We start from the raw sequence: 27,435 nt of genomic DNA on the forward strand, positions 1-27,435 counted from the left end.
CTCCCGGGTCCCATCAGCCATGCTGATGGTCCAAAAGAATGTCCCTATCTCAAAGACTTAGCTACATCCAGATAGTTCCTTCTGCTGTGCAGGTGATCCTGGCCCCCTCCCCCCCCAGCAGGAGGGCTCTCTTTGGTGTCTGCCAGGATCCCCCCTCCTCAGCTCTTGGGGAAAGCTGGCTGAGTGAGTTTGCTGCCTATTTCAACCTTTCACGTGGAGATCAGGGTCTATTTTATGACTCAGAGTTGTAAAATGCTGCCTTTATGATAAGCCGGGCGCTGTGGTGCATGTCTATCATCCTGGCATTCAGGATACTGAGGAGGATCACGGGTCCCAAGCCAATCTGGGCTATGTAGTGGGACTCTGTCTCAACAAATGAAATGCTATATTCCTGTAGAGAATTAAGAGACAGATAGCCTTAGACTCTGTCACGTGTGTGTGTGTGTGTGTGTGTGTGTGTGTGTGTGTGTGTGTGTGTGGTCTCCACGCAGGATCTCTGGGGGGGGGTCTGGCAGGGTGAGGTGGGCGGGTCTTTTCGTGGAGCCCTGAGCTGGGGACAAGTTCCCTATTTTTAAACGTTGCTAATGAATTCAGATATTTTTAAAAATATTGTGTGGGCCAAAGAAGACTTTTTCTGAGGCCAGATTCAGCCTGCCAGCAATTTTGTCTGAGATGCTGCTCACTTTCCTGAGAGGGAAACTGAGGTTCATCACAGCGAAGGGATCTGGACTCGGGGTCCTGGGACCCAAAGCCTCCTGTCCACAGGGGAGGCCTCTGGCCTCTTCCTCCCAGCCCCGGCCTTCCTGTCTCTGAGCTGCCATGTTGACATTTCGGAAGGAGCAGCTGTCACCAAGCAAGCGCCTGGCCATCCCAGCAGCCCGTGGGGCATCATTTACATGAATTTACATGATTTCGCATGCTCCGCCTCCGCTGGTGGCCTGTCTTGCTGGTGGCCACCACCATGTCATCATGGATCCAATTCATGCATGAAACTGATTTTTTTTTTCTTTTGAGGGAAAAAAGTTGTCTTCTCCTGAACTGTCAGTCAGTCCACCTCCGGATAGCTACTCCGGAGGCTGAGATCTGAGTTCAAACCCCAGGACTGGCACACACATCACACAGCGCTGAGGCACTGGTACTGTGGCCACAAGTTGTTCACTGCTGTGGCCACGCGCAGGGTCAGCAACCACCCTGCCCAGCTCCTGTCAACCCAAATCACGAGACACCAACTGTTCAGTGACCCCATGAGATTATACGGACACAAGAGTGGGCCTTGAACTCAGGGCTTGGGCGCTGTCCCTGAGCTCTTTTTTTTAAGGCAAGCATTCTACCACTTTGAGCCACAGCACCACTTCTGGTTTTCTGGTGGTTCATTGGAGGTAAGAGTCTCATGGACTTTCCTGCCAGGGCTGGCTTTGAACCATGATCCTCAGATCGCAGTCTCCTGGGTAGCTAGGATGACAGGTGTGAGCCACCAGAGCCAGGTGAATTCATTCATTTATTTATTTATTTTGTGTGTGTGCCAATATCAGGGCTTGAACTCAGGGCCTCACACTTGAGTTTGACTTTTCCACTCATGGCTGGCGCTCTAACCACTTGAGCCACGCCTCCCACCCGGCATATCATGCTTCATGACAGCTACGGTGTGTCACTGGTTTATGCATTTACTATTACATCGTACTTCACAGTCTGCTTTTTCCCCTTCATTTATTTTTATTCACGTGTTGGTTGTACCAGGTGGGTAATTCTAACCATTGAAGCGTTAGGTTATTCTGTGGAGAGTGTTTCGTGGTTGTTTTTTTTTGCTAGGGCCTCCTACCTTTGCTTCCAGTGTAGCTGGGATCACAGATGTGAGCCACCATACCTGGTTTGGGTGTTGAAATGCTGGCTCAATAACGTCTTTGCCCTAGCTAGCCTTGAACCCAGCACCCAGATCCATCCAGTTCTCCACAGAGAGATTGAAATGACAGGTGTTAACCACCATATGTGGCTAATTATTAGTCTTGCTATTTGTATTTTAAAAAAAGAGAGAGGTTTACTATGAAAGGCTGTGTCTGTGGCATCTACCCTGCCACGTGTTCAATGTTTGCTGTGGTTTTGCTCCATGAGGGGTTTGCATAGGGTCTTGTGGTTTTGCTCTTAGCCTGGATTGTGATTCTCCTCTATAACCCTTCCCAAGTAGCTGGGATTACAGAAGTGAGCCACCATGCTTGGGCTTTTTTTTTTTTTGTCAGTCGTGGGGCTTGAACTCTGGGCCTGGGGTCTGTCCCTGAGCTCTTCAGCTCAAGACCAACACTCTACCACTTGAGCCACAGCGCCACGTCCAGTTTTCTAGTGGTTTATTGGAGATAAGAGTCTCACAACCTTTCCTGTCCAGGCTGGCTTTGAACCAAGATCCTCAGATCTCAGCCTCCTGAGTAGCTAGGATGGCAGGCGTGAGCCACCAGCACTGGGCTCCAATGCTTGGTTGATATAGGCTGAATTGTGGTCTCACTCACTTTTTTTTTTAGTCCAGGCTGGCTTTGAACTGTGATCTTCTCATCCTCCATTTCCCAAGTAGCTGGGATTACAGGCTGAGCACCTGCTGCTGCCTTTCTGTCTTGGCTTGGCTCTGATGATGGCTAATGGTTACAATCCCTCACAGTAATGTCAGGTTCTTACCATCTTGCTTGGCTTGCCTGAGCTCATTATGTGTGCATCATTGATACTGCGGACCTGTGATGGCCTGAGGTCACCAAGGGGCGGAGAGAAAAGGCCCCTCCTCCAGGCCACACCCAGGACCTCCCCTACCCAACCCAGGAGCCCGCCCTGCTCTCTCATCAGGGGCAAGAAGTCAGGAAATCCTCTCCCCCAACCCATCAATTCTGCCAGTGCGGGGTCAGAGTTGGCTTCGAGAAGTTTTATTTATTTTTTGAGAGAGAGAGAGAGAGAAAGAGAGAGAAAGAGACAGAGACTGAGAGCCAGAGAGAGAGAAGCAGCCCCCCTGGGGCTGGGAAGGTGGCTCAGTGGTAGAGCGCTTGCCTTGCATGCCTGAGGCCCTGGGTTCGATTCCTAAGCACCACATAAGCAAAAAGAAAAAAGCTGGAAGTGGCGCTGTGGCTCAAGTGGTAGAGCGCTAGCCTTGAGCTGAAGAGCTGAGGGACAGCGCCCAGGCCCAGAGTTCAGGCCCCACGACCGAACCACCCCCCCACCAAAAAAAAGAAAAGCAGCCCCCTCTAAGGGGGATTAGCTGTCACCCTAAGAGCCTCGGGCCTGATGAGAAATCCTCTCATTTCTCCCTGGCCCCAGAGGTCGGCCATTCTTCTCTGCAAATCCAGTCATTAGTGGCGACTCTCGGGGACTGGCACAATCACTCGGTGATTGTGGAGCCTGTCCGCCCGCCCCTCCCTTCCCCCCCTGCATTGTCCGGGCAGGGGTGTGGGGATGCCAGCCTCCTCCCTCCAACCTCCCTTCAGCTGGGCACAGGGCAGCATTCCCAACGGCTCCATCTTCTCTCTGTGGGCCAGGAGCTTTCCCTGCCCGCTGGGCGCTGCCTCCCTTCCGCTTTGGTTTTTCGTATATGTGCATTTGAGCAGACACCATAGACGGTGGACCTCATCTCTGAGCATGTGCAAGCATCATGGTGGGACCCACAGAAACACAGACCTGGCCCCATCCAGCTCTTGGGTCAGGGGGTCTGGGGCCAGGGGATGGGTGGCTGAGAGACAACTTCCTAGTGTCTCTGGCCTCACCGGTTGGCCACCAGCTTCGGCCCTACAGGAGTTGTTGCTATAAGAAGGCCACAGAGGAGTCCACACCACAGAAATACCTTGTAGCCCGGCATGGTCGCTCATACTTACAATCCCAGCTATTTGGGAGATGGAGATTGGGGAAGGTCACAGTTCAAGGCCAGGCTGGGCAAAAAAAAAAAAAAAAAGCAAGACTCCATCTCAACCCAGAAGCTGGGGCTTGGTGGTTCCCTTCTGTAATCTCAGCTTACGTGGTGGGAGAGAGCTGTGTAGGAGAATTACCATTCAGGCTGGCCAAGGCCACAACATGAGACCCTACATGAAAGATAAAGAAAATCCCAAAGGGCTTGGGGGTGTGTGTGGGGCTCAAGTATGCCCGCCCTTATTCTTGTTAGTGCCAGTCCTTTCCTGGGCTTGGATGAACTGGAGCCTTTGGAGCAAAGCTGAGGGTAGGGGCCAGGGGTTGGGGTGGGGGGTGATGCTCAGCAAGAATCCCAGAAGTAACTTCATCACACAGCTGGGTGCCTGGAGCCCAGTACTCCGCCGCTAACTTAACCCCCAGCACCCAGGCCCTGCACCCAGCACCCAGCACCCCTGAGAGAGCAGAGCTGTGCCAGCCAGGCTGGCAGGTGGAGCAGGGGAGGGCCTGGCCCAGAATGGCATGGGCAGGGAGGAGCCTGGGGGTGGGGGCCGAGGTCGGGGAGCAGCTGAGTCAGAGCTCAGAGACAGGGCCCCCCAAATGCTGCAGAGGCCACCAGAGGAGCCTGGGCAGCTGGCGTGGGGTGGGGGGGCAGCTCCTCCTGGCACAGCTCAGCTCCCTGCTGCCTGGTGGGCTCAGGGCCAGCAGAAGCTTTGGGGACCGTGTGTGTGTGCATGTGTGGTGCCAGGGAGGTGTTTTCACGACACGCAGGCTGCCAAGCGCGCACGGAATCCATGGGTTTGCCCAGGAGATACGATTATTTTTAGCGAGGGAGAAGTTTTCCCAAACCCTACAAGCCCCTGGGGTAGCAGGGATGAGGGTGCGTGAGTTACTGGGGTTCTCTCCACTGGATAAATCACCTTGCCCGAAGACCCCCGGGCTGGGCCTGGGTGGAAGGAATCACTGCTTACAGGCAGGGGTAGGGACAGCCGGGCCTGTGAGCTGTGATGGAAAAGCAGATGAGAACTCTCGGTGGTTGGTCAGTGATGGGAATTCTTCTGTAAATCATTTTAGGTAAACATGAAGAACTCCTTGGGCCCTGGTGCTGGTGGTGCGGGCCTGTTATCCGAGCCACTCCGGAGATCTGAGATCTGAGGATCATGGTTCCTAGGCCAACCCGGGCTGGGCACCACCAGTGGCGCACGCCTGTCATCCTAGCTACTCAGGAGGCTGAGATCTGAGGATCACAGTTCAAAGCCAGCCTATGAAGGAAAGTGTGTGAGACTCATCTCCAGTAAACCACCAGAAAACCAGAAGTGGCGCTATGGCTCAAGTGGTAGAGCACTCGCCTTGAGCTGAAGAGCTGAGGGACAGCGCCCAGGCCCAGAGTTCAAGCCCCACGACTGACCAAAAAGGAAAAAAAAAAAAAAGGCCAACTTAGACAAGAAAGTCCGTGAGACTTATTTATCGCCGATGAACCACCAAAAAGCTTAGAATTGGAGCTGTGGTTTAAATGGCAGAGAACTAACCTTGAGCAGGAAATCTCAGACACAGCACCTGGGCCCTGAGTTCAAGCCCCAGGACACACACACACACACACACACACACACACACACACACACACACACACACACACACACACACGGGGTTGTGGTCGATCTCAGGGTCCTGGCTGGGCATCAGCATGGCGGGGTGACAGGTGGGGAGGGGGTCCCCCAGGCAGAGCCGCAGGTGGCCCTGACAGGCCCCCCCCCCCCGTGGGGCCTCTCTGCTCTGCCCCGCAGGCGTGCTGTGGCTGTCTGTGGTGTCGGAGGTCCTGTACATCCTGCTGCTGGTGGTGGGCTTCAGCCTTATGTGTCTCGAACTCTTCCACTCCAGCAACGTCATCGACGGGCTGAAGCTCAACGCCTTCGCTGCTGTCTTCACGGTGCTCTCAGGTAAGGAAGGGCGCTGGGGCCGCCAGGGGTGACCCCAAGCCAGGCCCTGGCCCGTGTGGCTTCTCTTTTCTGAGCCTCTGGCCTGCCAGGCGCTGGGCCGGGCTCTGGCGGTGCGCCTTCGGGCAGCAAGGGACATGGGGGAGATGGAGGGGATGGGGAACTCGGGGTGTGTGTGTGGGGGGATCTCTGGAAATCGGGGCCACACAGCTTGGTGGTAGATTGGGGCACCAGGGGAGATGGTTATACAGGAGGTAGAGGGGGCCAGTGGAGGCTTTCATGGAGCTGTAAAAGTGGGGGTAGGGGAGCCCTAGACAGATACTGGTGGCTCACGCCTGTCATCCCAGCTGCTCAGGAGGCTGTGATCTGAGGTTCACGGTTCAAAGCCAGCCGGGCAGGAAAGTTGATGAGACTCATCTCATCCGGAAGTGGAGCTGTGGCTCAAGTGGTAGAGTGTTAGCTCAGGGACAGGACCAGGCCCTAAGATCAAGCCACAGTACTACTACTACTACTACTACTACTACTACTGAATAATCTGCGAGTCTGTGAACTTGGATCCCATGAGCCTGGGTGGGGAACAATGGCAACTTCACTTCTAACTTGTGAACATCTTTCGAATTTCCCTGTACCCCCCATATGCCGCCAGTCCACGTTTCCCTGTGACTACTTTCCTCTTGCTCACATGAGTTGTGTTGGATGCAGCTGAGAGCGTTCCCGGGATGACTGGGGCACCCCCTTGGCTGGCCTTTCAGCAGGAAGGGCCTGGGAGCCTTGAGTGAGCGTACCCCTATACCTCCTCTTCTCTTCTCCTTTGCTTTCCCTCCATCCAGTGTCCAAGACTCCCCCCAAGCCCCCTCTCACCCATGTTCCTGCTCACCCATTTATTCCCCGTCCAGAAACGAAAGCAAAAAAACATCTGGCAGCCCGAGGCAGCTGGAGCGGATTCCTGCAGCTGTTTGGGGAGGGGAGGGGCAGATCCATGACTTGCTCCGGGAGCTAATCAAAGTTTGCCTGCCTTTGGAAAACCCAGCGTTCTTCCCCGCCTGGGGGGTGTATGGGGGGTGGAGTCGCTCTGCGAGAGTAAATAAGATGATCTCCCTAATTCCAGGCAGATAAACAACACAGGGCTGGGTGAGGTTAATTGACTGACCCCCGGTCACACAGCGGGACAGTTGTGGAAGGGACCCTAAGCTGGTTGCAAAGCACTTTGTACAAGACCGCTTTGTGTTGGACCGCACACCATGTGTGAGACCGGAGGAAGGAGGGAGGGAGGGAAGAGGGGTACAAAGCAGCCAGGGACACTCCAGAAGAGAAGCAGCCAGAGGTGGAGAGCCAGGCGGTGGTGTTTCTGTGGGGAAAAGGAGAAGGGGGAGAGATGAGGCCCATGTCGGGCTTGCTGGAGCTCCTGGAGAGCATGAGGGCTGGTGTTGGCACCCGGGGGTGCAAGGGGAGCCATCTTCCATTCAGGAAGGGGTGGATCAGGAGGGCTGGACACAGACCAAACCTGGGTCCCCATGGAGGCAGATCAGGCCCGGCCATCTGCTGGGCCAACTCAGCCCAAGGTCACACCGTCTTCCAGGGGAGAGGAGAAGGCAGAGGGGGAGCCTTTACACAAACTGGCAATTAGGCTTCGTTGGTAATTCTGGAAATGTTCGAACGGCTAGCTTTGATTGGTATGGACAAAGGGTCTCCTGTAGGACAGCTTAAATCCATCTTCTTGCTGAGTTTTGACCTTGGGCTCTGTCTTTGGCCTTCTTTGTCCAGTGTTAACAGAGATCCTGTGGTTTAGTTTCATTGGAAGCCAAGCACTGGTGGCTCATGCCTGTAATCCCAGCTACTCAGGAGGCTGAGATCTAAGGATCACAGTTTGAAGCCAGCCTGGGCAGGAAAGTCCATGAGACTCTTATCTCCAATTAACCACCAAAAATGGGAAGTGGAGCTGTGGCTCAAATGGTTGAGCGATGGCCTTGAGCACAAAAGTTCATGGGCTGCGCCCAGGCCCTGAGTTCAAGCCCCAGGACTGGTGCACACACACACACACACAAAATTAATGGAACCCTCTACTCTGGTATCTGATCAAACCACCTCCCATGGCATTGTCGCTTGGGCTGCTCCTAAGGAGGGTGCTGACAGAAGTCCCCTGGGGTCCCCTGGGGTCCCCTGGCATCCTCTCTGGAACATTCCATCCTCTGCTCACCCTGCTCCCTGCTAGAAGGTCCTTAGAGGGAGGTTCCTTGGCTCTCGATATTGTTAGTCACCCTACACCCTAGCTGGACAATATGGCGCCCCGCTGAGTGGGGGCTGTTCACCCCGCTTCCCAGGCTGGGCCAAGGGAACCTGGGGGAGGGGGCGAGGACAGCAGGGGTTTGCACGGAAGACCAAGTGCGGAGGGCATGTGTTGGAAAAGGCAGGGAGAAGGGCTGAACCCCACAAGAAACCAGTGTCTGCAGGCCCCTGTGGGCTCGAGGGAGAGACCGTAGCAACCAGTGTCCCCAAGAAGGAGACGCCAGCCACAAGTTTTTGGGGGGCCCCATCTGCCCTCCGTTTCTACTCCATTCCTCAGGGTTGGTTACGTACTCACAGGAAAGCTCACTCACTTCATATCAAAGACAGAAATCAGGCCCAGGGCCCCAGCCAGGAAGCTCCCCAAGTTTGGGGGACTTGTTCCTAGGGTCCTGTGGCATGCAGGTGCTGTTCTTGCCCTTCCATTTATAGCTGGGGAAACTGAGGCCCAGAGCTAATAAGTAGGGACTCTGGCTTAAGAGTTTCCTGTGCTTTAGCATTGGACAGACTCTTGGGGGCTGCGCCCAGCACACACCGCTGGGTCCTTGTGGTCCCTTCGGGTTCCCAGCATGCTTTGCTGCGAGGGAGAGTGGTGGTCTCCCTGCCGGGGCTGAGGGTCTCCGGTGCAGCGCCCACACGCTTTGTGCCGGTGATTCACATGGCCAGAGCTGCCCGGATGCTGGGCAGCCCGCAGCAGGGGGACCAGGACAAACCTGGGGACACCCCCCCCATCCTCAGTCCACTGTCACCACGGAGAAATGCAACCGTATTCAAGAAACCCTCAAAACTGGCTTCCGATGCAAAATAAATAAGTAAATCTCCTTGGCTTTTAATTTTTTTTTAAATATAACTCTATTAAGATGCTATTTGCATATCGCAATCTTTTCCTATTTTAAAAGTCTGGAATTTGGTGGTTTTAATAGGCATCTAATTTTAAAGCATTCCCATTACCTAAAATAAACCTCACCCTCACGAGAAGCTACTCCCCATTTTCAACCAACCAGAGAAGCCTCAAGCAAACACTAATCTACTTAAATTAAAAAAAAATTTTTTTTGTCAGTTATGGGACTTGAACTCAGGGCCTCTTTTGCTCAAGGCTGATGCTCCACCATTTTGAACCACAGCTTCACTTCTGGTTTTTGAGTGGTTAATTGGAGATAAGGGTCTCACAGGGGATTTCCAGCCCAGGCTGGCTTCCGATCACGATCCTCAGATCTCAGCTTCTGGAGAAGCTGGGATTACAGGTGTACACTCTCAGTGCCTGGCTTAAGCCTGTCTGGAAAACAAAACAGCACCCAGGATCCTCACTCCCTCTCTTGTGCAAGCTGAAGAAATTCCTCTGGGGGAGTTTTGCCAAGGGAATATGCTTTTCTCCTTCCTGTGACACCTCTGGGAACCCAGTAAATAGAGAAGAAAAGGCCACCTGACAGAGGAAACACATAAATTTTAGCAGCCCTGCCCCTTGGTGCAGTGATCCCTTTGCCCCATCCCCTACGTGGCTGAAATTGGTATTTATCCAGTATTTGTCTCCATGAGATAACCAAGTTCTAGCTCCTGTGGAAGTTTAGAAATCCATAAAAGCCCTTTTCCATTGAGCCTAGGATTTGTGAGCGAGTCTGTCAGTTGGTATTTATCAAAGGCCTCCTTCGTGGGATAAAAGCCGACCTCTTTGCCACGCCCACAGAACATGACCTGGGCCGTTCATCCTTTCCAGCCACCTGATTGCCCTCTGCGCTGTCACTCAGGGCTCTCTGGGAGGTTTGATCTCCAGGCCCTTCCTGTCCACCACCTGTGTCTGACCATTCTCCCTTCACGCTGGGGTTCCAAATATCACTTTCCTCACTTCCCTCCTGCTCACCTCCATCCTCCTGCCCCTTCCTCTTCCCTTAACTGCACTTACCAATTTACAAGCAGCACTGGAAAAAAAAAAAAATTTAGTAGGTGCTCAATAAATATTGGCTGAGTGGCTACAGGAACTTAAGAGAGCCAGGCATCACTTAACGCTGGGCTGCGTGTGACAGCTGTGTGGCTTCAGACTCACTCAGTGGCCTTGAATTCACCTGGACCACAAAGGTACTCTTTCCACCTAGCCAATCAGGAGAGACCATAAATCGCAGCTAGAAAGCAACAAGGCAGGGAGGAGGGAGTCACGGAGGGGGTGGATGCGGTCTAAGTACATTACATACATGCACAACCTAGCACAATGAAACCCCTTTGCACAATGCACACAGCTAATAAAAGGAGAGAGGCTGGGGGGGGGGGGGTAATGACCTGCAATCGGGCAGCCATGGCACTGAACAGGAGCTGCTTACAGCAAGCTGAGTTTAGAAGCAGGGACACCATCTAAACAAGACATATAGGGTAGTGACACATAACGTAGCAACGATGGTCCCTGGCTTCATCATTACTCAATCCTCTCCACTTGTCTGTGACCCACAACGCCCTCGGATCACGCACACCAGCTTCACCACAAACACACGAGGAGCAGGTTCCGCTGCGACATGACTTGGTTTCAATATGTTGGTGATGGGAGTTTTGCAGCTCTGTTTAAAAAAAAAAAAAATCTAGTGAGATCCATGAGTCAGGTGTCATCGGCTCACACCTGTCCTCCTGGCTACTCAGGAGGCTGAGATCTGAGGATCGACCTCTGAAGCCAGTTAAAGGTCCATGAGACTCTTATCTCCAATGAACCAGCAAAAAGCCAGAAGTGGAGTAGTACAGCACCAGTTTTGATTGGGAAAACAGCACCCAGGCCCAGAGTTCAAGTCCCAGTATTGGCTGGAAAAGCACAAAGGTGGAGATTGCTTGTATTATGTGGTCAGCACTGATCAGGGCTAAGGGTTAATCTCTTTGCTCTTTGCAATGTCTGGTCTGACTTCCCCAGCTGAGCCTTCGCAGGAGCTGAAATGCAAATACCGTCCTCAGCCTGCAAGGAAGCCAGAGGCAGAGTGTTTGAACGGAAATACTGCAGTAGCAGTGGCCAAGCCTCCGGTGACCAGCATCGGCTAGACAGGGCAGCTCGGGCTGGCCGGGCAAGAGGGAGACTATCTGAATCTATGTGCCAGTATTGCTTACTTTGCTGGAGACTGTGGCATCTAAGATCAAGGCATTGACAGATTTGGCATTTGCTGAGGGCTTCGTGGTTCATAGATGGCAGTTTCTGAAACTTTATTTTCATTATTTTTTTTTTTTTTGGTGCTGGCACTAGGACTTGAACTCAGGGCCTGCCTACGCGCTCTCCCTTAACTTTTTCACTCAAAGCTGGCTCACTCAAGCGACAGTTCCTAGCTTTTTGATAGCTGATTGGAGATGAATCCCAAGGACTTCCCTGCCTTGGCTGCCTTCAAACGTTGATCCCAATCTCCTGAGAACGCTGGGATTACAGGAACGAGCCACTGACGCCTGTTCCCTTTCTAAGCTAGATCTTTAAGGGGTGGAAGGACAAGAAGCCCTTCCACGAGGCCCCTGCCCACATGACCTCGCCACACCCCGAAGTCTCTTACTATGTCCCAATACCATTTGCTCTGGGAATCAGATGGATCTGGTGTGCGGAGGGGGTTTGAGCATTCAGACTGCAGTCATTGCCAAGGGGAAATGGAGACCCGGTGTTGCCAGGGTTTCTAATTTTTTTTTTTTTTTGCAAGAGGAGCCAAAAATCCCATATTTTACTGGAAATCCTCCAGGTCTTTAAATGTTGGCTCCCAAGAAAAAAGAAAAAAGAAAATCTATCCGTGTTTACGGCTCTTGCCAACATCTGCAGGTTGAATTCAGCCCCTGGGCTGCCAGTTTTCGATCGTGGCTGTATAGACATCTCTTTCGGCGTTTGTAATAATTGATTTTACTTCAGTGTATGCCATTCTCCTCATTAGCCCTGGGGAGGGGGCGGGGCGAGGGCTGAATTCCCAGTGGCTGCCCCCCCCACCCCATCCCTGCAAGTAGAGGTGGCCTTGTGTTTGTGAAATGAATGAGGGGGTGTTAGGAGTTCACCAGCGCTGCCCTCCCCCCCCTGGGGAGGGGAGGGTCTTCCCTTCTAGAAAGAAAAGAAGCCTTTCGGAGGCAGGCTACAGGCCAGGCTGCGTCCTGTGGTTGGCCCCCGGAGGTTGGTCATTCATGATTTACATTCCAGCACACACTTTGCGCACTCCTGGAAGCCAGGGCTGGGAAACACGCAGGCTACAGGGCCTGCCATACAAATGAGGCTGGCCTCAGGCGCAGGGCCAGCTAGAAATTGGCCTTTAGGGAGATCACAGAAGAAGTAAGAATTTTAATAAGTCTAATAGAAGTTGGAAGTAGAGTCCAATCGGATCTCACTGTAGGGACTGCTGGTTGGTGTCTGACAGTTCTGACTCAGAATGGCAAAGGATTCTGGGAGCTGAGGAGCCTGGTTTCTGGCAGGGGGGGTGGGGTGGGTGCTAGGGAGCTGGGTGGGACCTGGAGATCCAAGGGAAGTATGGACTGCGAGGGGGCGTGGCCACAAAGCATCATCCAGAGGGGGCGTGGCCACGAAGCATGGCTGGACCCAGGTACCCAACAGTCCCCAAGCCTTGTGCCAGGAACCATATTCACCTCAGGGTCTCTGGAACCCAGGGGGACCCAGTGGGACCTTCTGTGAGTGTTGTCAGGTGAATGAATGACAGTCCTGAGAGCTGTCACCTGTGCACCATGGCCTGGGCCCTTCCTGGTGGCCAGAACACAGTTTGCAGGGCAGGTCCTGGCAATAGAGAAAGCAAGGCTGGCTCTTCAGCTTTTTGGAGGCTCAGTGCTTCCCTGAGAGGCCTTGCCAGGGCTGCAGTGGCCTTTATCTGCCCATGTCCAAACCTTTCAATGTCAAAACCTTCTCATGCCTGGTTTGAGTGGTCTCGTGTTCCAAGGAGCTGAGACTTCGTTAGCTCAGAGCGGGATTTTTTTTTCTAAAGGTCACTGTGTAATTTCAACGCTCAAGACTTTTCTTAGTGCGGCTAGGCAGAGAAGACGGACAGCTGCCCTGGAGAAGATTAAGTTCAATGGATGGCCTTGGCTTTCAAGGATGTTGCTGACATCCTCAGGAAGTGGCTGTCTTAGGAGACAGACCGTGAAGGGCTGGGTTGAAGGGCTGGGTGGCACGGTCCTCGTGTCATAAGGCCCATCTCAGATTTATGTGATCACCCCTTTCCCTGTTCTTCTCCTTCCTTCCTGCCCCCCCATCCTTCCCTATACTGAGGCTTGAACTCAGAGCCTGGGTGCTGACCCTTAACATTTTTGCTCAAGGCTGATGCTCTATCACTTGAACCACAGCTCTGCTTCCAGCTTTTTTGGTGGTTATTTGGAGATAAGAGTCTCATGGACTTGCTTGCCCAGCCTGACTTTGAATTTAAATCCTCAGATCTCAGCCTCCTGAGTAGTAGGATTACAGGTGTGAGCCACTGGGCCCCAGCCCATATAGATAGAGATGGTGTGTGCATGCATGCATGCGTGCATGTGTGTGTGTGTGTGTGTGTGTGTGTGTGTGTGTGCCTGTGTGTGTGAATGTATGTGCATTCCTGGTGTTAAACTCCATGCTATTCCTGAGCTTTTTAGCTCTAGGCTAGTGCCCTAGGGCTTGAGCCCCAATGTTTTCACTTTTGGCTTTTTGGTGGTTAATTGGAAATGAGAATATCATGGACTAGACTGCCTGGACTGACTTCCAATTGCAAGCCTCAGATCTCAGCCATCTGAGTAGCTAGGATTACAGGCATGAGCTGCAGGCTTGACCTACAGGCTTTGAGAATTTTAACACACACACACACACACACACACACACACACACACACACACACACACACACACACACACACACACACACACCACTCAGAAACTGGAAAAGAATCACAAAGAATTTACCTGAGTGACTGAATACTCTAAAAAAGAAAAAAAATACAAGTAAGCTGGGTGCCGGTGACTCATGCCTGTAATCCTAACTACTCAGGAGGCTGAGATCTGAGGATCGAGGTTTAATACCAGCCCCGGCAGGAAAGTCCATGAGACTCTTATCTCCACTAAACCACTCAGAAAACTGGAAGTGACTCAAGTGGTAGAGCCTTGAGCTGAAGAGCTAAGGGATGGCATTCAGGCACAGAGTTCAAGCCCCATGACTGACCAAAAAAAAACAAAAAAATACAAGTAATGATTAGATCAGTGAGTAGATGTAGAACTATATAACCACCCCACCCATCCCTAAATAAGCACCTAGAGAAGAATACATGTTTCTTTCAAGCATATGCATATGGAACGGAAGCCAGCTGTGTGTCAGGTGTGTATTTGTGTGCACACATGCACGTGTGTACACTCATACATGGGTGTGCAGGGGTAGGAGCTGGGAGAGAAGATCTTCAGCAGGCTGGGGCTTGGGGCTGGAGGAGCCGAGTCTCAGGCAGGGTATGAATATGGCCTGGGCTGGAGTGTGGCCCCCTCAGCACCAGCCCCAGCCCCACCAGCCATAGGAGCCTTTCCTGGTGATGGCTTCCGATGCAAGGTGCAGTTCAGAGCCAGGCTCTCCTGGCTCTCTCTGGAGAAGGGACTGTTTCAAGCTTCCATTTCTCACTGGTTATTGGCTGGAGGCCACGTTCACTTCTGCATTTGGGTCCTTGCCTTGTGGCCCCCAAAATGGCCATCCTAGAATCAGACAACCTGCTTGGAGTAGAAGGGGTCATGGTTTATAGAATGCAATTGTGTCCTTCCTGTCCCTTCTGACATATCCTACTGACCTACAGTCCAGGGGCATTGAGAACAATTGTGCCAGCCTGGGAATCTGGCCGCTCTAGCAGGTGTGGTAGACAGAGCTTGCAATTAGAAAGCTGCCTGGGATGTGACCCATTTATTATGGTTGGCACACCTCTCAGACAGCTGAGATCCCTATGCACTGGTGGATGGATGGGCAGATGAATGGGTGGATGGATGGGAGGATGGATGGGTGGATGAATGGGCGGATGGATGGGAGGATGCATAGTAGATAGATGGTGGGTGGACAGTGGATGGATCGATGGCTTGATGAGTGGATGAATAGATAGATAATGGATGAATGCATGGATGATAGATGGGCGTTGAGTGGATGGGTGGATGGGTGGCAGATGGAATGATGAGCGGGTGAGTAGATGGATGGGTGGCAAATGAATAGATGGCTTGATGGGTGGATGAGTAGTTAGATGGCGGATGGATGGATGGATGGATGGATGACAGGTGGATGGTGGATGAATGGGTGGAAGCTGGTTGAACAGGTGGATGGCGGATGAGTGGGTGGGTAGATGGATGATAGGTGGATGGTGGGTGGACAAACAGGCCTCAAAGACATGCAGACTCGACTCCTAGCCTCACCTACTGGTCCCTTGCTCCCACGGGTACCTGGGAGGGGTGCCATGTTCTGGTCCTGTGGATGTCGGTCCTTCCTCAGTCAGCGCCCTGCCCTCCCCTTGTGCTAGGATGGTTTGTGCCAGCGCCACCTGCCGGTCTAGGTCCCCTCAGCTGTGGGCTACACTGGCCAGGCCTCCTGACCCAGCCCGGCTCTTAGCAAGGCCCATGACCAGCTGGCACGTGAGCAGCAGGCCCGGGTGCTGGCAACAGGGCTGTCCGGGAGCCCCAAGGTGGCCTGTGGACAGGACACAGAGTCTCCTGCCAGAGCCATGGACCGTCAAGACTCTGCCGGTGGCTTACGTGAGCTTCTGGAGTCCAAACTGAGAAGGAGGTGGGAAGAGATGGCAGAGTCGGGAAGAGATGGCGGAGTCTGCCTTGGGCTCTTGGAGGGTGTTCTGCGCATGTCTGTAGAGCTCAACCCGTCCTCCATGAGGGTTCCTCTTTTCCCCTCCCTGCTTCTCCGTGTCCCCCCCCATTTCTCCCCCCACCTCCAGCTGCCGGTGCTGCTGAGGGAGATGGGAGGCTGGGCTTGCTAGATTAGATATTCTCTCAACCTTTTTGTTTTCCCCTCCAGCACCTGGGGCAGAGGCTTTTGAAATCCTCAAAGCCACCATTTGCCTCTTACTTTTTCCATGCCTCCTGCAGCTGCGCCCCGAGACTTATGGATGTTGGCTATCTGGTTACCCAGTTAGGAAGGTACTGGGGTCACGGAGAAGGCTGGGGGTAGGGGATGGGGGTGGGATTGAACTCCTAGACTTCCTTACCCAGCTCTCGGCTTGGGCTGGTCCTAGACTCCTCCCTCCCCGTTCCGCTGTGTGGATCTTGAGCTCTTCCATTGCTCGGGGCTGGGGTGGATGGGTGGGTGGCCTGGGGTGGACGAGGCTGGGGACACCGAGAAGCGCCATTACTGGCAATCACGAGGCCTACATGCCACCTCTGCTTTGGGCCCCGGGCCCATTTAGAAGGCAGGACGCAGATGAGAGCAACACGAATGATTCAAGTGGTCTGAAAAGAGACCTTTGGAGAAAGGGCAGAGAGATCGGAACATCCCGCTGGGGAGACCAGGTGGAGGGGACGCACCCCCACCTCCGCTGGTTATTGCTTTGCTCCCCAAACACTCCTCGTAAGCAGTTGCCTGCCCGCCCGCACCCCCTCCCTCCTCCTCCGCCTCAGAGGGCAGAGAGAGAAATTAGCTTAAATTGGCACTGGAAAGATTGAGGTTATGTGTAAGGAGGAACTTTGGAAAAAGTCTAAAATATGCTAGCAGGAGAGGTTGGCTGCGGGTTCTCTTGAGAGGCTGGCTAAAAATAGCTCGTTCTTTAAAAATAGGTCTGGCGGCTTTAAAATACAGCACGGTCGGCTCACTAGCTGGGGGAGGGGACGGGTACAGACAGGCCAGGCCCTGTACCCTACGGTACCCTCTCCCAAGGGCTGCAAGCAACAGTGCACTTTGATTTCAGCCTGGACCAACATCTGGAGCTTTTTCAGTAGGAGATTCATTCTCCCACCTGCCCTGGGTCACGATCTAGTGTCCTGAAGAAGATTCCCAAGGTGTTCTTTCTGGAAGAGGTAGTTTGGGGGTGTCCCTCAGTTTTCCCCAGTGGCTCCAGCTGCTCCCCTCACCCAGATCCTCCTCATTCTCCACGTACTAGGGTTTCCCCGGCCTTCCCCTCCAACCCCGGGGTTGATTGTCTCAGTGGGTTCCGGCCCACGCCCACCCCAGACTCCCCAGCCATCCACCACCTGCTTCTTGGTTCCCCTGGCCCAGCCACCTCCTCTTTGGCTAGAGGTAGACAGCGGGCACCCCACCCCGACTCCCCAACTTATTCTCCAGTGCGTTGTCCAGAGCTTGCCTAGCGTGTACGATGTCCTGGGCTATGTCCCTTCCCCCCAAACCTAGAAAGCATGGCGTAGAATGGTGTCATTTCTGCCCCGTTGCCCTCGGAATCAAGCCCAAACTCCAGAGATGGCGCAGAACTTTCCAGGGAGAGTCCCTGTCTACCTCCGCTGGTGTCTCTCCCATCCCACGAACCCCACCCCGGAGCCTGGTCCATCCACGCTTTGCCTCTGCACCGACTGAGCCCCTGTCTGCCATGCCTTTGTTCCCCTGGTCCCCCCTTCCTGTCCCTGCATCGCTCACCTTCCAGTAGCTTCTTCTGCCCTCCTTTTGCCCTGCCTTTGCCCTGTGAGTTGCCCTGGCTTAGGGGCAAGCCCAGTTGGAGGCCACCTGGAGGAAATCACTCACAGCCATGGAGGGCCTTGTGTCTTAGCCACATGAAGAATGACTACCGGTCCCCACTTCCCTCCACCTGGCTGAGCAGCGAGGGGGCGGAGCCTGGCAGGTGACCCAAGCCCGTGCGCTCTCGCAGTGAGCATGCCTGACACCTGGATGTGGGCACCAGGTGGCCAGAGCTGAGTCCCACCCCTGGGCAGCCGTCAGAGGAGGAGATGTGAGGGATGCAGACAAAAGCAACAGCGGTGGAGACCGATCCACGTAGCCATCGGCGAGTCCCTCGTCAGCCATGCTAGAGGGAGCTGGTAGCCTCACGTGGAGAGCGGCGAGAGGAATGGCTGTATTGGCGAAGCGCAGGTGTCTCCGCCTGCAGATTGATTGACAGCTGGGTCATTCCCCGATGCCCTCACTGGCTGATGAGGTGGGTTCGGTCCATAAGTGATTTGAGTGGCTTAGCTTGGTCTATGGCTCATTTCTACGTGACACTCTCCAAGGAACAAAGAAACTTCCTATCTCACCTAGGAAGGAGGAGGAGGAGGGGGAGGATGAGGAAGAGGGGGAGGAGGAGGAAGGAAGGAAGGAAGGAAAGAAAGAGCTCAGCACAGGACCGGCTTGCTGACCATTGCATGGCGGCCACGCTGCCCCTTCCCATGTCCCATGTTCCCACACCTCCATGGCTCTCATTTCTGACGACACACAGAAATGTTGGCATTTGGCTCAGAGACCAACACATAGCAGAATAGTTATTGTAGATATGAATATGCTCCCAAATGTTCTCTATAGTAACTTAGACACCATCCATGTGTGTGTGCTTGTGGGCTCCCTCTCTCTCTCTCTCTCACGCACACACGCACACACACACACTGCCGATGCTGAGGCTTGAACTCAGGGCTTTGTGTCTTTGCTTGGCTTTTTTCACTTACCTACGGCTGGCGCTCTCCCACTTGAGCCAAGCCTCCAGTCCATGTTTTTCGGCTGGTGAATTGGCAATGGAGTCGCACAGACTTCTCTCCCCCTGGGCTGGCCTTGAACCTCAGTCCTCCTCTCTCAGCCTCTGGAGTAGCTAGGATTACCAGTGGCCTGGCAACATCTTTAAGAACAAATCTTAACTTTTAAGTTATGGAGTTGGCACCGTGTGTGGTATAACACCATGAACACAGAGGCCAGCGTTCACAGGACATGCCAGTCCCAACCAGGTGGGCCAACTCCTTGAACCTGGGGGCTCAATAGGCCCCTCCATGTGGCATCACTAGCTGGGAGAGGGTGCCCTCAGAGGGGTCGCCAGGCCTCACAAGACACCCCCTGCCCTCAGCGATGGAGCAGAAGGTGACCTGAAGTGTCCTGAGCAGCCAGTCCCCAGCCAGCCTCCCACAGCCCTCCCCCCACCCCCCATGCCCCTGTACCTTCTGCGGGATGCAGCGGACCGAAGGGATTCAACCCAACAGCTTGGCTTTAAGCCAAGTGCTGGTGGCTCACGCCTATCATCCTAGCTACTCGGGAGGCTGAGTTCTAAGGATCATGGTTCAAAGCCAGCCCTGGTGGGAAAGCCCGTGAGACTCTTATCTCCAATAAACCACACAGCAAACCAGAAGTGGCCACTGTGGCTCAAGTGGTAGAGCGCTCGCCTTGAGCTGAAGAGCTGAGGGACAGCACCCAGGCCCAGAGTTCAAGCCCCACGACCGACAAAAAAATAAAGAAGAAAGTCAAGCAAGAAGAAGAGGCCCTGAGTTCAAATCCCAGTAGTGGTGCATGCGCACACACGCACACATACACACACACAGCTTGGCTCTCTCTCATATTGCCTCCTTCCTTGCCTCCCTGGCTCCATCCAAAGCCAGCTGCTGGTTCTGGAACCTTCTGCTCCTCCTTCCCTTCTTTCAGCCTCTGCAATCCACAATCCCCCAGCAGCTGCCCTGCGCCTGATCATCTCGGCCAGGCAGGAAACTCACCGTCCATCTCCCGCCTCGACCCTCCTCCAGGCTCTGCCCTCGCTCACCATCACCCCTTTCTCTGCTCCTAGTGTTTCTAGAACCTTCTCTGCCATGTCTGTCCTCATCTTACTGTAGCTAAGCATCCATTCCCACTGCGCGGCTGAGATGGAACCCATCAAGGTCATGGTGACCTCTGTATTCTACAGCCACTTCTTTTGTCACCCGCTTGGATTTAATGGTGACTCTTTTTTGGGGGGGGGGGCAGTCAGTCGTGGGGCTTGAACTCAGGGCCTGGGCGCTGTCCCTGAGCTCTTTTTGCTCAAGGCTAGCGCGCTACCTCTTTGAGCCACAGCACCCCTTCTGGTTTTGGAGATAAGAGGTTCATGGCCTTTGCTGCCTGGGTTGGCTTTGAACCTTGGATCCTCAGGTCTCAGCCTCCTGAGTAGCTGGGATTTAGGTGTGAGTCACCAGGGCTCGGGAAGCCTTCCAGCCGCTTCCTGCACATCCCCCCCCAAAAAAAAAGAGGTTTAGCCCCCTACTTTCCCAGTCCCCCCAGTCTCTCCTCTAGGCAGGCAGGGCCAGCGATCTCCCCACGGAGGGACTCACATCCGGCCTGGACCACTCCCGTGCCTCAGTTCATCCTCTAACAGCTGCCCGCTGGACACAGACACATCACGAACCCCCCCAGAGCTAATAAGTCCCTAAAGGATTCGGTCCCCCTCCTCCCCCCGCCCCTCGGCTTCCTCGTCCCAGCCTCCCAGCTGCCACCGCAAGCCGCCCTCTGTCCTCAGATGCTGCCACCAAATGCCTAAGAGCCGGTAATTTATAAAGAATAGAGGTTGATTTGACTTTGGAGACGGAGAAACGCGGCGCCCAGCATCTGCTCAGCGGCTGGGGGAGATGAGAGGCCCCGGGGCTGGGTTGGAGCTTGGGGGAGGCAGGAGAACCAAGCCCCTCCTCCCAGCTCAGGCCCCTGGGGCTCTTCTTCAAAAGCCACTGGTGCTATTCCTCATCTAACCCGAGCACCTCCCCAAGGACTGTCTCCAGATGGGAATTGGGGCCACCCTACAGGACTCAGCCTTCAGAGCTGGTCCCCAGATCCACCCCCAGCTCCACAGCTGGACCCTTGCTCTGTCCTCTCAGCCTGAATTTCTTCCCTCCTCCCCAGGACCACGCAACTCCACACACACAAAAAAAGGGGTTCATGCCTGTGGTCCTAGCTACTCCCCAGAAGGCTGAGATGGCAGGATCACACTTCAAAGTCAGCGGAGAAGTCCTTGCAACTCCATCTCCAAAGTAACCAGTTAAAAAAAAAACACCAGGGCTGGAGGCGTGGCTCAAGCAGTAGAACATCGGCCAGCCGAACAAGCAAGCTGAGCCCAGGTCCCGACACCCTGAGTTCAAACTCTGGTAATGCAAACATAAAAGGAAATAAAACTCAAATCAGGAGCTGGGGGTGTGGCTCAATGGTGCGTGCTTGCTTAGCAGGCCGCAAACCCTGGGCCCAACCCCAGCACCTCAAACAACAATAACAACATAGAAATGAACCCACATTATAAATCAACCTACCAGCCCCTTGCATTACACTTCTAAAACATGTGACCCAGGGTCCAACAGCTCCTGCATTGGTTATTGTGGTGGGGGGGAAGGGATGGGTATGCTATTCCTGGGGCTTGAACTCAGGTCACAAGTACTGAGCCTGAACTTGTTCGCTCAAGGCTGGTGCTCTACCCCTTAAACTACAGCCCTTCTTCTGGCTTTCTTTTTGCTGGCTAAATGGAGATAAGAGTCCTGCCCAGGTTGGCTTCAAACCTTGATTGTCAGATCTCAGCCTCCTGAGTAGCTAGGATTACAGGTGTGAGCTACCGCTGTCCAGCTTTGCATTAGTTCTTTTCTTTTTCTTTTTTGTCAGTTGTAGGGCTTGAACTCTGGGCCTGGGCGCTGTCCCTCAGCTCTTCAGCTCAAGGCTAGCGCTCTACCACTTGAGCCACAGTGCCACTTCCAGTTTTCTGGTGGTTAATTGGAGATAAGACTTTCCTTATTGGGGACTTTCCTTATCTGGGCTGGCTTTGAATCACAATCTTCAGATCTCAGCCTCCCGAGTAGCTAGGATGACAGGCGTGAGCCACTGGTGCCTGGCTGCATTGGTTATTTTCAGGTTGAGATGGAGCTTCCCAAATTTTAAAGTCTCTGTTGGCCTCAAACCACAATCCTCCATTCCCACATTCCAAGTAGCTTAAAAGATTACAGGCTTAAGGCACCGTGCCCAGCTGAGTTTTTTTATTTTTCTTTTCATCTGTTGGTAGTGCTGTGGGTTGAACTCCGGGCCTCCTACTTGCTAGGCAGGTACTCTACTGCTTGAGCCACGCCTCCAGCCCCAGGGTCCAATTTTCGAAACCGAATGTTTAAAATGCAATCACAAAGGCGCACTGAGGTATCTGAGTGAAGTGTAATTTTCATTTATTGAGTTTTCTTCAAACATAGTCTTTCCTACTTGGGGGATAAATGGAATTCAATCTAGAAATCAATGCTTTTCTAAACTAAGACTTTGGGAAATTAATTATTCTGCTAGCAGGCCTCATGTAGCTTCTGGGTGTAGCTGAGAGTTCAGTGTTATGTGTCCGGCTTTTATTTCCCCGCGCTGTTCCAGGGTGGGGCTCAATACAACTCCCTCTCCCCTGCCCTCATTTTGTAAATAAGGAAACTGGCATCAAAAGGGCCTCGTGAGGGAGAACTTACAAAACAAGTTGTGCAAGGCACCTGTGGCTCATGCCTATAATCCTTGCTGCTCCAGGGGGCTGAGATCTGAGGATCACGGTTCAAAACCAGCTCAAGCCGGAAAGTTGGTGAGACTCTTACCTCCAGGAAATAGCAAAAAAAGCAAGACGTGGAGCTGGAGGCTCAGTGGTAGAGCACCATCCTTGAGCAGAAAGAGTCAAGCAAGAGTATGAGGCCCTGAGTTCAAGCTCCAGTATGGACAGAAAGAAAGGAAGGAAGGGAGGGAGGGAGGAAGGGAAGGAAGGAGACTGTAATAGCTGAAGTAGAAAGCCAGGCCTAAATTTCAGACAAGGGACTGGCAGGGCCGGGGGGGGGGGGGGGGTGGGTGGGGGGGGGGTGGGGGGGTGCTCTGCCCAGGAGGGGGGGCGTGGCTTCTCCCTGGGGAGCCATTTTGAGGGACAGCACATGGGCAGGGATGGAGGCCACTAGTGTCCACTGTAAAGTCTAACGATTGAGACAGGGTGGCAGCTGGTCTGGGTGGCTCGCGCTTGTTAGAGCAGCAGATATTGATAGGGAGGCAGAGATTGGTAGGATTGAAAGTGGAGACCAGCTGGGGTAAAATGTTAGTGAGACCCCCTTCCCCCCGCCCCAGCCCCTGGCCCCGGCCATTTCAACAAAACCAACTGTCCTGGAGGTAATTTTACAGAATATTTTTCATGTACTCGCACTGTGTGTGTGTATGTGTGTGTGCATGCGTGTGCACGTGTGTGTATACATGCGTGCCAGTCCTTGGGCTTGAACTCAGGGCCTGGACGTTGTCCCTGAGCTTTTTCTCTCAAGGCTGGCACTCTGCCACTTGAGCCACAGCTCCATTTCCAGCTTTCTGGTGGATTCATTGGAGATAAGAAAGTCTCACCGACTTCCCCACTCCAGACTGGCCTCGAACCATCGTCCTCTAGATCTTAGCCTCCTGAGTAGCTGGGATGGCAGGTGTGAGCTGCCAGCCCCTGCAGGGGCAGGGGATGTGGGGGGGGGGGGTCGGGGCTCTGTTATGCGTGCTGGGCCCCGGTGGCAGTCAAGCCATCCACGGCTGTCCTGCTGGCCTCCCTCCCCTGGGGTCCACCTGGGGAGGCCTGGGTGGGGATGAGGCCTCTCCCGTCCCCTGACGCCCGCTCTGCTCCCCGCCCCGCAGGCCTGCTGGGAATGGTGGCCCACATGATGTACACCCAGGTGTTCCAGGTCACCGTGAGCCTTGGCCCCGAGGACTGGAGACCCCACTCCTGGGACTACGGGTGGTCCTTCTGGTGAGTGACCTGTGACCCGCAGGGCAGAAGCGCCCCAAGGCATGCTGGGACACCCGTGTCCGACTCAGGAGTGGGCCGTTTGCTTATCCGCTAAGGGGTAAGCCCCGCTCCCACCCCACCCCAGGCCAACGGTGGCAGCCTGGGCCTCCAGCCACCCCTGACCACCTGTTTTCAGGTGGCTGCATGTGTTTAGATGCACAAATATTTCATGCCATGTATGATTGACACGTGTCAATCATACATGTGTCCCCGGTGCACACAGCCCCGCCCACCGTTTGTGTTATTTCTGGGCTGCTGTCACAACACAGTGGCATCAAGGGACAAGTATCCTGGAGACCCCTGGTCTCCACAGGTCACCCTCCAGCCCCGCCTCTGCCCTGAAGGCCAGCTCTGGAAGGTGGAGGTGGAAGCTGGTGAAGCCTAGAAGGTTCAGGATTCCCTTCGGCTTGGGAAAACTCCACGTCCATGAGCCCATGAGGCTTGTGGGCTCCTGGCTCTGGACACGGCAGCCAGAGTGGGCACTGGGGCCACTAGGCCTGAGCTCCTTTCTCCTGGGCCTCCGTGTCTGAGCCTCCCTCCCTCCTGCTGGTGAGGAAACACCCTGACAGAGGCTGCATGCAGTCCAGTACAGAGCGCCCAGGACTTCTCTCCGTCCATTCATTCGCCCAGTGCTCACTGCAGCTAGACAGTGCGGGGAACTTCCCGACCTCCCTCTCAGCCAGGATCCCCTCTGAAGCTAGGAATCAGACAAAAGCTCTCGAACAGAGAATACTGCTGGGCAAGCTCATGCAACCACGGCCTCAGGCCCCGCTGGATCCGGGAGATCTGCGGAACGGATCTGCAACTCAGCCACTCTGTCTCTTTCCAGTCTCTGTTCTCTTTGTGGTGGCTCTGTCGTGGCTTTATTCTGAAGCAGCGCGGCTCTAGATTTGTCTCTTAACAAAGAAAAGCAGTACAACTGGCCAGGCAGACAGGGTTTCCTTCTCAATACTCCCAGCAAAAATCCTGGTTGGGGCTTTGATTGGCTTCAGTCACGTGATACCCCGGGAGCCAATGAGGCCCCGGCAACAGAGGTATGGACTGTCCGTCCTACGAGTCTGACTTGAGTTATGTGGTCCAGAGACCCGCCCCCCCACCAAGTTGAATACAGAAAGAAGAAGATCCCTCCCCATCCCCCCCCCCCGCCCCCTGTGGATGCCAGTAGAGGTGGAAGAGTGTCTGTTACCACACAAAAGAGTGCTTGAAGACCACGATCACAAAGGTCCGTGACACAGGCTGCCTGCGTCTGCGTCCTGGCCCCCTGGCTGGCCACCATTTGCCCTTCGGGTCATTGGACATGTTGATGGGGCCTGGCCTCCAGGATGTGCATTCTGTGGCCTGATGGTGTTGTCCCACAAGGGGGTGGGGGGGTTAAGCCACCCTTGCCTGGAAGGATGGCGTCAGGGGTGGCCTTTTGGCCTTTGTGACAAAGAAGAGGCAGGAAGGATGGATTGGGGCTCACGATTTCGGTCTACGGTCTGCCAGCTCCTTTGCTTTTGGGGGCCCTGGCGAGGCAGCGCATCATGGCGGAAGGCCTGATAGAGGAGAGCTGCTCACCTCCTGGCAGCCAGGAAGCAGAGAGTGGGGGGAGGGGACCCAGGGAAACCATCTGGAGCACACTGCAGGCACCGCCCCAAAGTGAATCTGTGAAGGGATTAACCCACAGATTAGGCCAGAGGCCTCAGGATCCAGTTTCCTCTCAATGGATGGATCTCTCGGCCTTCTACGCTTCCCTCCCACTTGGCTTCACCCCTGGGATTTCCTTAAAGAGACTTTGACCCATGAACAGCAGTCCTGATGCTCTAAGTAGAACAATCCCAAGGAAAGCATCTCTGGATCCAGCTTCTCTGTCCATCTTCCCTGCCACCCCCAGGGCCTTCCTTCCTTCCTTCCCAAGACTTTGACCTCGGGAGGTTGTTCATCCTGAGCCCCCGATGGTGTCCCAGGAAGGGAGCTCACATTCCAGGCTGAGCAGGTATGAAGGTCTTGCCCTCATTGATCTCTGACTTTGCCACAGATAATAGTAGGCTCCAGGTCGACTCTTCCTGGTAGTCTGGAGACTTCACACAAGCCACCTGTGGTGTCAGAGGTGGGATTCGAACCCAGGTGGTGCAGCCCGGCCTGCTGCTCTCCAACACAAACACCAGCTTTTCTTACCTTGCCTCTGCTGATGGGGGTTTTAATCCACGCGTGGATCCGTGTGATCTCAGAGAGGTTCGGTCACTTGCCCTGGGCCACACAGCACAAAGCGGCAGCACTTGGGTTCATCTCTGTCTGCTGTCTCCACTCAGAAGCTGCTGAGGTCCCCTGAGGGGAAGCCGAGGCCTCCTGCCCTGTCCCCAGCAGCCCCCAGCTCCATCACTTAGAAAAGGCCGGGTCGTGATGGCTGCCTTTCTCCCTGTCACCCAGACTCACAAGATGGATTGGGTCCATTTCCCATCTCTCACATTTGGGGCATCGCCAGGGCTGGGCCTTGTCATCTTTCTTGTTTAATAGATGTGAGGCCATCTGTCACAATGGTCACCCCAGAGCCCCTCTAGCCCACCCAGGCGTGGAGCGGAGGCCCACGCTGCGGGGACAGAGCCGGCCTGTCTCCAGGCCCAGTAGGAAGACCTGGGCTGGGGGGAGAGGGGGTCAGGGGACTCTGGGTGTTTTAAGGGGGGCTTTGGGGGCTCTGGGGGAGCTTGAGAGGCTTTTGGTGACCAGAGCTCGCAGCCTAGAGGCCTCCGTGTCGTTTGGCTGCATTCTACCCAATGATGGCCGGGCCTTGGAGAAACCACAGCCCCAGTAGCGTGGCTCCGTGGGACTCTTCAGTGACGACACCCAAGACCGGTATCTGCCCTCCAGCTCCCCCAGACCCCGCCACCCCCCTGTGCCTCTCAGATTCCCACATCTCCGCCCTGGTAACAGCCCCAGAGTAGGGATTCGATCCAGGACCTTCGGCCATTTTGCACTTTCTCAGGATGGAGAAAGATAGAAAATGGGCCCCTCAGACTCTGACACACACACACACACACACACACACACACACATGCACAATAACCCCATCCTGAGCAGACTGGGGACAGGGGCTATCATGGGAGCTGGAGACTGTGAGAATTACAAGGGCTGGGCATGGTAGTGCACGCCTGTAATCCCAACCCTCGGGAGGAAGGGGCAGGAGGAGGCAAGTCTGAGGCCAGTCTGGGTGACACAGTGAGGACCTGCCAGCACAAAAGCACCAGAGGACGAGAGCTAGGGTCTGGGAGTCTGACTCAGTTTCCACAGCCTAGAGAAGAGCAAGTTGGGCCCAGTGCTAGGAGCTTCTCTATCCTGTCCTAGTGGTGCGTCTCTGTACCTGGTACCCTTAGAGACAAGAAATATGACACCTTGCTGCCACCTTCCCCTGCTCTTCCGATTGAGATGCCTGCCCTCTCCCGCAGGCGTTTGGGTAGCTGAGCCCAAGGGACCAGCTTTCCGAACGGAGAGATGTGCTGGGCTCACTGGCCAGCAGAAAGCTTGCTCCTCCTCCTGTCCCCTGAGCCATGGGCCAGCGCCAGGCCTGTGGGTCTGTGGGCTCCGAAGGTGGCCCGGGATGGGTATTTGCGTCCTTGCTCCGTCCCGAACCTGCAGTGGCTACAGTCTCCCTCCGAGATGTTATAAGCGACCTCCCACAGCGCCAGGCCGGAGTCCCTCGCGAAGTGCTGTCCCAGTGTCCGCAGCTCTGTCTCCACGCCCTCCCCTCCCCTCCTCTGCAGCTCCCCGGGGACAGGGGACCATGA

The 27,435-nt window shown here is 54.5% G+C and overlaps 1 protein-coding gene across 3 annotated transcripts in view; it reads left to right on the top strand.

The window, feature by feature from the left end:
* Gsg1l (GSG1 like) overlaps positions 1-27,435 on the top strand; it is a 94,837-nt gene that overhangs the window by 57,668 nt on the left and 9,734 nt on the right. For 2 of the 3 annotated variants that reach the window (XM_042666807.1, XM_042666809.1), the window contains exons 3-4: positions 5,652-5,804; positions 23,524-23,635. In XM_042666807.1, coding sequence (XP_042522741.1) covers positions 5,652-5,804; positions 23,524-23,635 — 265 coding nt within the window. The remainder of the gene's footprint in view (positions 1-5,651; positions 5,805-23,523; positions 23,636-27,435) is intronic. The other variant, XM_042666808.1, reaches the window with a different exon arrangement.

The sequence above is a fragment of the Dipodomys spectabilis genome, unplaced genomic scaffold, assembly GCF_019054845.1.
Source record: "Dipodomys spectabilis isolate Male_0828 unplaced genomic scaffold, ASM1905484v1 ptg000366l, whole genome shotgun sequence".
Classification (NCBI taxonomy): domain Eukaryota; kingdom Metazoa; phylum Chordata; class Mammalia; order Rodentia; family Heteromyidae; genus Dipodomys; species Dipodomys spectabilis.